We start from the raw sequence: 14,477 nt of genomic DNA, 5'->3' as shown, positions 1-14,477 counted from the left end.
TTTTTGTTAAATATGTCCTCAAGCTTTTAGATAGAATGAGATAAGGTATTTTTTTTTTATTGAGAGCATATCAGTTATTTTACACAACTTTTTTCAGAAAAATAGATGTCACCAAACATAAGTTACTCTAAGATGTACCACTTTTTCATCGTCAACCAAATATACAAAAAAATAACTGTTATTCTCAAGACTATAGATAAATATTCAAGAATATTTGGCTACATGTTTTCTTTTTCTAGATTTTTTTTCTTTTTATTTTCCAAAATTTCTTGGAACAACCGAAAATACCCTAAATGAAGTGCCTTAATAGCTCCATTAATGCAGCCATTCAGTTAGCAATCCAATATGACATAGTTGTGGCTCACTCTCTTAAGGTTTGCTTACAACTCAACTAACTGTTAGACATTAAAAAGATGAAAGACCATCATGTTTTAGTGCATTAACCTCTGTATAATGTCACTGAACACATGATCTTTAAGTTCACTACTAGTTTTGCATTTTAATTATCACATGTTGGATTTGCACACATCCATATATCACGAGTAACACTTTAGAAATCATTTTACTCATTCAAACTCAATTGATCCATTGGTTCAATTGAAGGTGAAATTAAAAAAAAACAAACTCTCTTATTAGGGTCTGTTCTAAAATAAGGCAGAAAGCCACCGTCCAAAGAGAGAGGGCAAGAAGGATAGCTGCACAAAATAAGATGTTTGCTGCTCGAAAACTTATCATATCTTTTAATATTATATTATTATATATACTATATATATTACATTACATTATAGTTAAAATAATAATATTATATTATTTCTATTATTAAAATTATTACTATTATTAGTATTATAAGTCTTATATGTATTATTATTAGTGTTATTGTTATTATTAGTATTATTACTATTAGTAGCATTATTACAATTTTTATTTTTATTAATATTATTAATATTATTAGTACTATTAATATTATTAGTATTATTACTATTATTAGTACTATTAGTGTTATAAGTATTATTAGTATTACTATTATTATTACTCTTATTAGTATTATTACTATTATTAGTATTATTAATAATATTTTTTATGTCAATTTACGTTAGTATAAGCATGTCCCGTTTATGTAGTTGCCTTCTTTTAAGATTCTACAATTTGAAAATTTTCTTTAATCATGAATTTCACGATCCAACATATACCTAAACAACTTATCTTAATAAGCACGTGGTTTCGCAAAGTCAAATGCTATGACCCTATGCTAAAACACCTAAAAAAGAACTTCAATATACCTTTCAATACCTAGGAAAAGGACTTGCCCAAGAATATAGGTAAATATTTCAGGAATATTTGGCTATATGTTTTCTTTTTCTAAATGTTTTTTTTCTTTTTCTTTTCCAAAGTTTCTTGGAACAACCAAAAATACCCTAAATGAAGTGCCTCGATAGCTCCATTAATGCAGCCATTCAGTTAGCTATCCAATATGACATATTGTGGCTCACTCCCTTAAGGTTTGCTTACAACTCAACTAATTGTTAGAAATTAAAAAGATAAAAGACCACCCTATTTTAGTGCATTAACCTCTGTATGATGTCACTGAGCACAGGATCTTCAAGTTCACTACTAGTTTTGTGTTTTAAGTATCACATGTTGGATTTGCAGACATCCATATAACAGGAGTAACACTTTAGAAATCATTTTATTCATTCAAACTTAATTGAATGAGGCTTGCATTATTTTTATGATAGGTGGTCTGGGAGTGCCTTCCGACGAGTTTGGTACTCAGTAGATGTGGCTTGAGGATTTTTCTAGAGTGCAAGATATGTGGTGTTGATGAGACAGTACACCATGTACTATACCACTGTGCGAGGGCGAGAGGAACTTGGCGGATCACAAAGACTCCACCGGATGCTTGGAGTCAAAAGGATCAGTTCTTACAGGCCATCCGTCAGTGAGTGAGTAGTCCACGGACGCGCCGGGAAGCTATTAGAGCGACTTGAACGCTCGAGTTTTTGAAGAGCGCAACATGTCACCGAGGTTCGTAGCAGAGCGCGCCTGGGCGTAGGCTGTAGAGATCAGTCATGACATTAGTTCAGACAGGCCTTTGACAACTAGGAATATCTGGGGTTCCCATATTGCTTATGTAGCTGCCTGTATGATGTTCTTCACCTGGGAGCCCCCACCCCTGAGCTTCCTCAAGGTCGGCATGAGGGGAAGTGCGGATTTTGTCATCAGGGACCCAAACTCCAGGGTGATGGCAACGGGCGACTGCTAGCTATTTGGCATCTCGATCCCTAGCATGGAGCTGAGGGCTGCCTGGGCGAGCTTTCGACATACGTGGCAAGTGCTACGAGCCAGCTCAGTCATCTTAGAGAATGACTCGACCATGGTGATCAGTTGGATCCAGGGGTCCCGAGAGGTGTTAGCATGGATCACCCCTTACTCCGAGATATCTGGGTGATGATTAGGGATGGCGGGGCCTTTCAGGCCAGGCATATACTAAGAGAAGCTAATAGGACTGCAGATTGGGTAGTTGCTTACGTGGCCAACCATTCCGGGAGTACCATGTGGGCTGGATAGAGAGAGAGTTATTCCGGGCACTCTGTGATCTTTTATTTTCTGACTTTATTGGGTATATTCGTACATGTACTATATGCAATATCTACTTTAGCAAAAAAAAAAAACAAAACCTTAATTGATCCATTGGTTCAATTAAAGGAGAAATTAGAAAGAGGGAACCCTCTTAGCAGGGTTCAAAAAAACTGATTACCAAATTCATGCCAATCTTAGATAGTGTTCCAAAAATGTGGGATTGGTTTTGGAGCAGAACTAGCCTTTAGAACTAACATCTAGCAAGACAATGCTGAAACCATATCTAACCTAAGTACTCAGTTCTTATCCTCAAGAAGTTCCTATCATCTACCATCCCAAGTCCCCAACTATAAATGTGGATGCTTCTAATTGGGAGAAATGAGCATAGCCCATACATAGTTCTACAAAGACAAACAATTAAATCCGAAAGCCGACATTCACTGCATCAGCATTTCAGTATTGGCAGCATTCCTTGGACTTTAGAATAGTCATTCATTTTCTTAGACTTTTTTTTTTTTTTGTTTTGAAGGAATTACTTGGACTAATTCCTTGGTCCAACCATATGAAAAGAAAAAAAAGGGAATCACCAATAGAAAAAAGACAATCATTTGATTTTTTTTTTTCTTTGGCTAGAGAGTAAGGGAGGATTTAGGTTTCAATAATTGGAAATGAGCCATTTAAACCGAGCACCTCTGCTTGGCTGGTTGCTAGGTACAAAGATCTTGAAATTAAAACCTAGTAAGATAAAATATTTAATAGAATCCAATATGGTTGATCAAACCCATCCTTATTGAGTTTGCCTCTCTTGTTGAGACCACTGTGAGTTGGAACTCCTAGCTGGTATTTGATTGATACAAGAATAAATACTTCTGAAAGATATTTAATTTAAAATTAAAATTACTACAATATTAGTCAAAAAAAACTATATTTTATCCAATCTTCAGTTAATTCCTACTGGAACCTTACATGTGATGTGCACTTGTGAAGTTGTACACTGAGTAAGTTCTGCAATTGAGAAGATAAACGAAGGATCTTTGCTATATGACAAGAAATAAGCAGTGTGGGGAGTACTTTTAGAAAGGTAAAAAGAAAAGCTAAGAGGAATTCCGTATAGAGTGATGTGCAAGTATGTAATATAAGCAAGTAGTCGTACAAGGAGCGAGTAGTGCACTCAAGAAGTTAAAAAAAAAAAGGTATGCGAGAATATTCTCAGAAAAGCCAAAAAAAATAAAAAATTAAACTCCAGGCAGATATGTACCCTTGGTAATAGTTTTTTTTTTTTCCGCTAAGACGTGTAATTAATACTATTCTAGTACGGGCATATCTAAAAAGGTAAAAAAAAAATTCAGAGCGCTCTAGGCAGCTCCCTCAGTCCGACCTACTGAGTATCTCTAAAGTGATTGGCCATGTACGAGGCCACCAAATCCGCAGCCCCATTGGCGTCTCTGTAAACATATCTGGCCTGAAACTCCACGCCGCCACTAACTATGGCCCGGATATCTCAAAGTAGAGGATGACGCCCATACACACCGTCAGTGCCTTCCTAGATCTAGCCGATAATCATGGCCGAGTCACCCTTAAGTATAGCTACTCTAACCTGCAACACACGCCGAGCATGGCCTAGCCCGACCCATGCCGCCTTTAACTCAATCCTCGGCACCAAAGTGTCAAAAATCTAGCAACCACCAGTAACAACCACCATGCAGTCCGAGCCTCTGATGACGAAGTCAGCACCTCCTCTTCTGCCGCTATCTAGCATATGCATCTATCGAAATTGATCTTGAGAAAACTCGGAGGCAGAAGCTCCTAGGTAAAAAAACACCAACACCGTCCGAGTCCGAGGCACTACCCGCGGCCAATTACATAATTCTCTTAATCTTGGACACTAAGGCCCTGTTTGGGGGAGCTTTTGGAGGGCTAAAAAGCACTTTCTGGCCATCCAAAAGTACTTTTAAGTAAAAAACAGTGTTTGGTAAAATTTTAGAAAAGCTGTTTCAGCTTTTGCGGAAAGCTGAAAACAGCTTTTTGGCAGAAGCTCCATTTTGGAGCTTTCCGAAAACGCTGTTTTCAGCTTTGTCGGGAAGCTGTAATTTTGACCAAAATACCCCCATTCAAAAAAAAAATTCCTCCCAAAAACCTCTCTCTCGCTGCCTGTTCCTCTTCCACCGAACCCCACTCCCTCTCCCCCGCTGCCGCACCCCCTCCTTCTCCCCCGGCGCCGCACCCCCTCCCTCTCCCACGGTGCGGAGTTGCCGAAGAAGAGGAAGACGGATAGTCTTCCCCTTCCCGCGGCGGCCGCCGGCCACGATTTCCCCGTCATGGAAAGGGGAGGCGCCGAACAAGGAGGTCCCACGGTGGGGAGGTGCCGAAGAAGAGGAAGAAGAAGGGGGCGCCCTCCCCCTTCCTGCGGCCGCCGCCGGTTACGACCCACCCCCTCCCGCATCCGCCACGGCCCGGCCTCTTTCCGGCGCCGTCGGCCTCGCGGGAGGAGAGCTCTTCCCAAGGGGCCAGCCGTGGCCGCCGAGACTGCCACAGCCGCCGCCGGCCACGGCCCGGCCCCCTCCCGCGGCCGCCGCGACGTGGCCCCCTCCCGCGGCCGCCGCGGCGTGGCCCCCTTCCGGCATCGCCGGCCGCGGGAGGAGAAGAAAGGAGAACGGGGTAGAGGAAGGAAGGAGAAGAAGAGAAGAAAAAAAGAAAAGGAAAAGAAAAGGAAAAAAAAGAAGAAAAGGAAAGAAAAAAAAGAGAAAAAAAAAAGAAAAGAAAAGAAAAGAAAAAAAGAATAAATAAATAAATAAATGCATAAATAAATATTTATATAAATGAATGAATGAATGAATGAATGAATAAATAAGATAACAAATTAATATATTTCAATGAATAAAATAATAAATAAAAAAATTTACATTATTAATTATTTACACTAATAATTATAATATTTTATATCTTTATTATTGTATTATACTATAAATATAATATTATAATATATTATATCATAATACATTAATATGTTATGTTAAATAATTTAATATTATGTTATATTATGAGAAATTAATTTATACTAATAATTATATTATTTTATATCTTTATTATTGTATTATACTATAAATATAATATATATTACATTATATCATAATATATTAATATATTATATTAAATAATTTAATATTATGTTATATTATGGGAAATTAATTTACTCTAATAATTATATTACTATTATGCTAGCTATGCAATGTCATATTACTCTATAATAATATTATTTTACATTACAGTAATATTATACTATATCGTGTATTATGTATTAATATATGTTATGTTTTATTAGGCTCTATTGTATAATACTATGCAATGTCCTTTATGGTAATTTTGCATACAAAAGTACTTTTTCAGTTTATTTACCAAACACATGTTAAAGTGCCACAGCATTTTAGAATTGTAGTTACCAAACAGCAAACAGCTTTTTATAAAAGCTCTACTTCAGACAGCTCTACTTCCAACAGCTCTACTGCCAACAGCTCCCCCAAACAGGGCCTAAGCAAGCCCAATTCAATTGGTTCAACCCACTCATTAATAGTTTAATTAAAATGTACATATTTTTTTTAAACAATCATTATATATCCGAAATTAATAATAGTAATAATAATAATAATAATAATAATAATAAATAATAATAATCCTCGAACTAATTCGGACAAGGTCCTCCTTCCTACAATCAAAGACTCCGCGGCGGAGAGCTGCGGTCACCGGTGACGTGTACGGCCGAGATTTAAAGCAATCGCTATTAAACCAAATGCCCACGAAGTCCCGAACCCACGAGCTCTCTTCCTTTCCCTAATCATCACCTACCGTCCGTAAATCTTCGTTTTTCTCCTCCTCTCGAGCTTGATCGAGGCGATCCTCTCACGAATTTGTCCTCAAAACCTCCGATTTCCAAGGATAGAAACCCCTCTCGATTGATTCCTCTCGCCGAGCTCTCCATAACGAGCTCTATTTTGCTCCAACCGGCGCTCTCTGCGCCCCGATTCGAACCCTAGAAGGTCTCAATCCCTAAAAAGCTAACCCTAGAAGGACTGAGATCGCCGGATCCGCCGAGAATTGCTCCCCTGGGATCGCCGGAGCCGCGGCCGACGGCCCTTATGCGCGTCGCCGGATCTAGTCGATTTTTCTTGAATCCTAGCGAGAAGGAAACCCTAACTTGGATGGCGAGGGACCGGCCCCGCGGCGGCGCGAACCGGGCGGGGGAGGGTGAGATCTCCGACGGTGACTCGTCGGCGTCGCTGGAGGAGATCTCTGCAGAGGACTTCAAGCAGGACGCCCGGGATCCCCCGGGATCCAAGGTCTGGGTGGGTTACCCCATGTCGAGGAACTACGCCCCAAATCTCTATAGCTTCGCGTGGGCGCAGGCCGTGCAGAACAAGCCTCTTGGTTTGGATTTGAAGCCGGTGGGCTCGGCCGATCCCCCGGCGAAGAGCGCCGGCGGCAAGCCGGTGAAGGAGGAGGCTTACAATGTGGTAGATAGCAGCGAGGAGTCTGGCGGGGGAACGGAGAAGGAGGAAGGTGAATTGGAGGAAGGGGAGATTGGGTTCGGGTCAGAGCCGGTAGGCGGCGAAATTATCGATCTTTCGTCTGATAAACAGGAGGACGGCTCGGAATCAGAAGAGAAGAAGCTATTGGGTGGGAAAGAAACAGAAGAGATTGGGGAATTTGATAGGCGTGTAAGCTTAATTCTAGAGGAGTTAGAGACTGTAACTGAAGAAGAGGCGGAGAAGTAAGTTTAAACCTTGAAAGGACCCTAAAGAAGAAGAAGAAAGAACTCTAATTTGAAATAAAAGCTTAATTTTGAGTATGTTAAAACAAAAAGATGATATCTTGTTTTTGTTATGATGACAAAAGTATGTTTTTGGAGAGGTTTTTTAAGACTTTGTTGGTTTTGTTCTTCCATGTAGATCATTTGACGGTGTCTGTTTGCGACTGCGTCAGTCTTTTGAAATGTTGAAGCCAATGTTTGCGGAGACAGAGAGCCCTGTTCCGGTGCTAGATGCTCTTGTTCAGCAGGCATTTGAAGGAATTAAAACAGTCCATTCTGTAAGATGATCTGAACTCTTCACATTGGTTGTGGCTGGCTTGGTTTGTTCTTTATCTTGTGTTTCAACATAAAAATCTCGTAATCATCCTAATGCAACAGGTGCTTAGGTCCGAGAATTTAAAGAAAAAGGAGCAGAATAAAGATTTTCTTCTGAGGTTAGTTCTGTTTCTTATTCAAAACATTCATTGAAATATCATCCTGTTGGTTTTTTTAGTAGGAAATATTCTGAACAATAAACTCTCTTGCTGGATATTTTGTAGGTTGTTAATCCACATAAAGAACCAATACTCTAATATTTTATCACCTGAGCAGGTGAAAGAGGTCGGTTATGATTTCAGATAGTTTTTTTAAGAGTCACTGATGGCAGTTTATATGAAACTTAGAGTCAGTCTTTTCATGTAACAGATAGATACCAGAGTGCAGTCATTGGTTTTTGAGGATGATAGCAACAAAGAGAGCAAGTTACATGCTGGGAGTGGCACCAATACAAATGATAAAACTCATCTACCTGAAAAGCCTGATATCTCTTCTTTTGGTTTGGTTTCATCTGGGAACTCACATGTGGTCAGTTCTATAGGCAGCAAAAATGTTCAGGCTGGTCTGCCTAAGTTAGATACACCTACCATCTCGAGAGGTAGAATAGTGAGTCCATTGCTGGATCTTCATGCAGAATATGATGAAGAAAGCCTTCCCTCGCCCACACGCGAGAATGCACCACCATTGCCTATACATAAACCAATTGGTTTTGGAACTGGGACAGTTGTATTCACTGAGCCAATAACTACCAAGAATGTCGAAGCTGAAGATGATACTCCACATCCCTACATAACAGATGCCTTCAAGGCTGTTTCATCCTACCAGCAGAAGTATTTTTTCACAAGTAACAAGCTCCCAAGCCCAACACCTTCTGAGGAGTGTGATGATAAAGATGATGCTCACGATGAAGTCTCTAGTTCTTCAGCCAATGGTAATGCTGGATGTGTGAATACAACCAGTGAGATTCAGGTTGCTACCAACAGTGCTGCTTGTACAGATAGCTCAAGTAGACATCAGCCAGGTCCTGTTAAACCAGTTGGGCAGTTGGGTTCAGCACCAAACCCTGCTATAAGGCCTGCTTTGAAGAGCAGAGACCCAAGGCTTAGGTTTGTTAACTCTGAAAGTGGAAATGCTTCAGATCCTAACAGACGAGCGATGTCTTTGGACTCTAGTGCTCCAAATAATGACCTTGTTGGAGGAATAACCAATCCTAGGAAGCATAAGGCTGTGGATGAGTCTTTTCCTGAGAATCATACCTTGAAAAGACAAAAAAATGGGCTTACAAATTCATCTGATGTGCAGATGACGCCAGGAAGAGGAGGTGGGTGGTTAGAAGACAGCAGTTCGGTGCGCTCTCAACTGAGTGACAAGATTCGATTAAATGAAAACATGGAAATTGAGATTAAGAATCCAGGAAATGTAGTCATGTCTGACAGAAGACCGGATTCTAACCCTAACATCCAGGTAACAAATACTGGAACTTGCATGATACCATCTAGTACCACTGCCCCATCTAGTAGCACTGCTCCATCTAGCAGTGCTGCTGCTTCTGTTTCTTTTCCTTCTTTATTGAAGGACATTGCTGTAAACCCTACAATGCTTATGCAACTAATTCAAATAGAACAACAAAGATTATCAGCAGAGGCACAGCAGAAAACTGTTGGTTTGATGCATAATATGGCACATGCTTCAAGTCTCAATATGTTACCTGGAGCTGTTTCTTCAGCAAATGTTGCTTCTATGAAGTCTGCAGACGTTGGTCACAATCCATCCGGAAGACCTCAAGTGACTGCCCAAACAGTTTCAACGGTGAGGTCCACCACATTGATTGTTCGTTCTGCTGTACAAGTTTCCTGTCTTCTCTGAGTTGTCTCAATATCCTTATTCTGTCTCATATTCTTGTTCTTATTGCCTATATCCTACTGCTATGTAGAACTAAGGAAGATTTTAATACTTGCTGCAGACAGCTCACAAGTGATCTGAACATCAGTATTTCATGGCTTAGCGTATATAACCTAACGACATTAATCTATGGACCTTCTTAAAAAATATTGGAATGAATAAATGGTTGGTGATTTTAACTTGTAGAAGGCTAAACAAATGCCCAGCATAGCTAGCTGGATGTTTGCATAAGAGGCTGTGCATCTCATTCCCCTTCTGTTAGTACACTTCTCTTTCGTAAATGAATACTCTTTTAATAAATGATTAAGAAAGAAGAAAACAGGTACATTGAAGGGGAGGGTACTATCATATCCACTCCAAACAAAATCACGATTGGTGGTATCACAATTATCCATCAAATTCTCCTTCCTCTTGAATAAACATTGTAGCCTCTACCCTAGCAGTCAAGCCTTGTCCCAACTATTGGGGAATAAATTGGTTGAATGTCGGGCCTAATGAGCTACATCCTTGCTTTTCTAATCATTATTAACTTTTTTGGTGCTTTCTTTTTATATGTATATAATTTTTTAAGGATATGTACAGATATTAATCATGCAGTGATTATCTCCACTTTTTTTGCATATCTGGTTTGTTTACTGATTTGGAGCCCAAGCATTATAATTCATGGTAATCAATTATGCTATTCTTCTCAAATTTGCAGAATTCTCAGAGTGATGTAGGAAGAATTCGTATGAAACCTCGTGACCCTCGCCGGATTCTACATAATATGGTCCAGAAGAATGAGACCATAGTTTCAGAACGAGCAAAACCAAATGGAACACTCTCATCGGATCCTCAGAGTAGCAAGGACCATTTAGCAATTGGAGAGCAGGGAGAGCAGGCGCAGGCCACTGGTTTGCCTACTCTGCAGCTTGCTAAGAATCCCAAGAATCTAGGGGATATTTCTTCTCCTTTGCAATTGACCACTACTCCCCTAGCAGTTCCTCAAATCATCTCCCAACCAATTCAATTTAACATAAATAAGGTGGACCTAAGACCTGCTGCAGCAGTGGTGAATGATCCAAAGACTCTATCTACTGTGGCTTCCGAAGGCAGCACAACAGTTGCTACACAATCAACAAACGCATGGGGAGATGTTGACCATCTACTGGATGGGTATGATGATCAACAGAAAGCCGCCATCCAAAGAGAGAGGGCAAGAAGGATAGCAGAACAAAATAAGATGTTTGCTGCTCGGAAGCTTTGTCTTGTCCTTGATCTGGATCACACACTCCTTAATTCAGCCAAGGTATCATATTTGTTTGTAAATCCTGGACTTTGCAGGTTACTACAGTTTATCTGCATAATAAACTAGAATTATTGATTTGTTCCCTTGCCTCTGTAGTTTGTAGAAGTAGATCCAGTTCATGAAGAAATTTTAAGAAAGAAAGAAGAGCAAGACCGAGAGAAGCCACAACGGCATCTTTTCCGCTTCCAGCACATGGGAATGTGGACCAAGCTGAGGCCAGGAATTTGGAATTTTCTGGAGAAGGTTAATTTTTTTGTGGAGATTTTCGGTTAAATATATATATGATGCTATGTTTTGTGTCAATTTATCGTGAGCAATGACAATCAAATGGCAATCTCATGTTTCGTCTTTCCTTGGTGTAGGCTAGTAAGCTCTATGAAATGCATCTATACACAATGGGAAACAAGTTATATGCTACCGAAATGGCAAAGGTGCTTGATCCAACAGGAACTTTGTTTGCTGGCCGAGTTATCTCAAGAGGAGATGACAGCGAGCCTTTTGATGGTGATGAGAGGGTACCCAAAAGCAAGGATCTAGATGGGGTTTTGGGTATGGAATCAGCTGTCGTGATCATTGATGATTCTGTGAGGGTCTGGCCTCATAACAAACTCAACTTGATTGTTGTAGAGAGGTATCCTCGATTACCTTGTTCCTGTTTTCTCCAGGTAAAATTCATATGCTTTGGGTACTTAATTTTGTAATCTTTTGCAGATATACTTACTTTCCCTGTAGTAGACGACAATTTGGACTATTTGGGCCTTCACTTCTTGAGATTGATCATGATGAGAGGCCAGAAGATGGGACCCTTGCTTCTTCGTTAACGGTAATGACGACTCCCTCAATGACATTTTGTAACGTTCACAAGTTCTGTTGGAAAGTTCATCCTTCTGATGCTTGCTTTTGCTTTTGCTATGAAACAACAGGTCATCGAGCGAATTCACGACGACTTCTTCTCTCATCGCTCTCTAAACGATGTGGATGTTAGAAACATACTTGCAGCCGAGCAGCGTAAGATCCTCGCAGGATGTAAGATAGTTTTCAGCCGGGTTTTCCCGGTGGGGGAAGCCAATCCCCATTTGCATCCGCTGTGGCAGATGGCTGAGCAGTTTGGTGCTGCGTGCACCAACCAGATTGATGAACAGGTCACTCACGTTGTTGCCAATTCTCTTGGAACTGACAAGGTACTTATCGTCTCTAAACTCCAATGAAACTTAGAAGTTGATCCCTGAAGTCAGAACTTAAATCTCCCTGAACAAAATTTAGAAGTCGATATCTTAAATTCTCTATTTTCCTTTTTTTCTTCCTAATCCATTATGGCTTGCAGGTGAATTGGGCTCTTTCCACAGGAAGATTTGTCGTCCATCCTAGCTGGTGAGAGATGCATCCTTTGGTATTTTAATTAAGCATTTGCTTCTATTATACCATAATATTTCGCGTGCGCACGCAGCACCGCATTGCGAGGATTGAATGGTCTGATCATCCATCGGACAATGTTTATTGCAGTAGAAGCTTATGGCGCTTGAGTGCAGCTTTTATCTCAATAGTCTACACTAATTAGATCACTATTTCATATGACTAAACCAAGGTCTCTCTTAACAGGGTGGAAGCTTCAGCTCTTCTGTATCGCCGGGTGAACGAGCAGGACTTTGCTGTTAAATAATAACCAACGCAGCCCCCCTTCCGCCACTCAAACCCACTAAGCCCATGGTAATTAAAAAGCTTGGAAATATGGTGGATAACAAATGATGAAGATTGGTGCCACAACAAACATATTTAAATTTAATATCAACACCAGTAAAACCTGGAATTACCATTTATCCTCTTTGGAAGCCAAAGAGGGTAATTTGGGAAGGAACAACATGGTGCAGAACCTCAAGACTGAAATGGAGGAAAGAAATTGAAGGCCTAAAAAATTGTCTGCTGGTTATACTTGATAGCATAACCAACGCCCAAAAGAGATTAGAATTTTTTAAGCCAGCTGAAAACGATGTAACCTCCGACCTTTTGTGAGATTCTACAGGGGGAGCCTCTTGCATTGGATGTCTTCTTTTTTTTTTTTTTTTGTTTTAGTGTAACAATTTTTGAACTTCTGGAGAGAGAAATCAAAAGAATTGAATTTTGAAACAGGAGGAGGCTAAGAGAAATTAAATATACCAGTAAAATTTTCTAGGTGGCAACCATTGATTGCAGGCCGGGTTTGGTGGAGTGTGATGCGGCACGTGTCAGGATGAGGCACCTGAGGTTAGGTTGGGCAAGAGAGTGTGAATCTCTTGGGGACTAAATGGGACCTTTGCCTTTCTAAATGTTGAAGTGCTTTCAGATGACCGGCTTGTTCAAGTTTTCCGCAGCCAAACCTACCTACCCATAAAATTATTAAATCCAGTGTTATTTTCCTGAAGTCTATGTAACTGAAGGAAAGTACTTAAACAATTGTCAAAGGGGGGGGTTTGATTTTTTTTTTACTTTTCACTTGAGACAACTTGTTGCAAAAGAAATAAATTGTTGGAGACGCTAACCATTCTAGCAAAAGGAAAAAAAAGGTTAATATTTGCCTCTAGAAAGGAAAAGTGATCATATTTGCCGATTTAACTAAAGTTAAGTTAATTAGAATTTATTGCCAATAACCATCACATATACCTAATGAAAGATATCAAAGACTCGTTTGATTGGGAGGAGAAAAAGTTTAATTTTAACCGGCTGAAAATTAGAATAGAATAGAATAAGTTTTTTTTTCTTTATTAAGAGTATAATAAATATTTATATAATTTTTATAGAAAAGTAGGTGCCTGACTTCATATTGCTTCATAAGACTTCTATTTAGAATATCATCAGAAGTAATGCCACCTAATTTGGTGGATTCAACTTTAATAAAAATCATTTTTTCAGTTAAAAACTCATAATGTCCCTTTAGAAAAGTTATAAACTGTCCAGAATAATAAAAAGATGATAATAATCTTTAGCATTAACATATTTCGTGTCATTTCCCTTGCAGATATTACCTTTGTTTGGAAGGCATGCATGTGCCCATTTGTGGAAGCTGCTTGTACTAAATATTACCAGCCACATGTTTGCAGTGGCATTGTATTTGATTCAGGTAGATGAAAATATATTTAACATAGGTTGTAGACAAAACCCTATAGTTTGATAACTGAACATGAGCAAATATTTTCATTCTTTGACAATTTTGAAACCTAACCTAATAGCTTGACATCCCAATAATCTAGAGCTGATACCATAAACTCTATTGGTTTGAGTTTAGCTGTGGTCCCCCTCCAAACCAATAACTCAAAAAGGATTCTAATATTTATTTACAGTATGGTAATTTATTAAAGTTTCATACTTTTGGGGGCACACATGCATTTTTGTATTCTCTATGTCAAATTTTTTTTCATATATCATCTTTCTCATTTAGAGATAAAGAATCAATTTAAAAATGTTAAAAATTATAATCTATAAAAAAAAATCATAATTATTAGTTCTTATTATGCGTAATTACTTCTGATCAAAAAGAAAAAAAAAATAATCTCAGTTGTTCAAAGGCTGCTAGACATCAGAGAATTGAATTCAATCCACCTCATCCCTACTTTG

The 14,477-nt window shown here is 39.3% G+C and overlaps 1 protein-coding gene across 2 annotated transcripts; it reads left to right on the top strand.

Moving 5' to 3' along the window:
- The first annotated feature begins 6,385 nt into the window (after window positions 1–6,385).
- Window positions 6,386–13,015, top strand: CPL3 (C-terminal domain phosphatase-like 3). 2 transcript variants are annotated; one of them, XM_088719482.1, is made up of 12 exons: window positions 6,386–7,345; window positions 7,524–7,662; window positions 7,763–7,818; window positions 7,924–7,984; window positions 8,069–9,508; window positions 10,302–10,889; window positions 10,986–11,132; window positions 11,252–11,520; window positions 11,601–11,712; window positions 11,813–12,070; window positions 12,214–12,260; window positions 12,489–13,015. In XM_088719482.1, the coding sequence occupies exons 1-12, from the start codon at window positions 6,714–6,716 to the stop codon at window positions 12,547–12,549; spliced, it is 3,810 nt and encodes a 1,269-aa protein (XP_088575608.1). In that variant the 5' UTR covers window positions 6,386–6,713; the 3' UTR covers window positions 12,550–13,015. The 2 variants fall into 2 exon arrangements, with proteins under 2 accessions (XP_088575608.1, XP_088575609.1); XM_088719483.1 differs by having other exon boundaries at window positions 6,390–7,420.
- The last annotated feature ends 1,462 nt before the right edge of the window (window positions 13,016–14,477 follow it).

This window comes from Phoenix dactylifera, chromosome 4 (assembly GCF_051530095.1).
Source record: "Phoenix dactylifera cultivar Ajwa chromosome 4, Ajwa_hap1_PhDact_Kaust_v1.1, whole genome shotgun sequence".
NCBI lineage: Eukaryota > Viridiplantae > Streptophyta > Magnoliopsida > Arecales > Arecaceae > Phoenix > Phoenix dactylifera.
The sequence above is the reverse complement of the archived record's forward strand: the minus strand, read 5'-3'. Positions and strand labels throughout refer to the sequence as shown.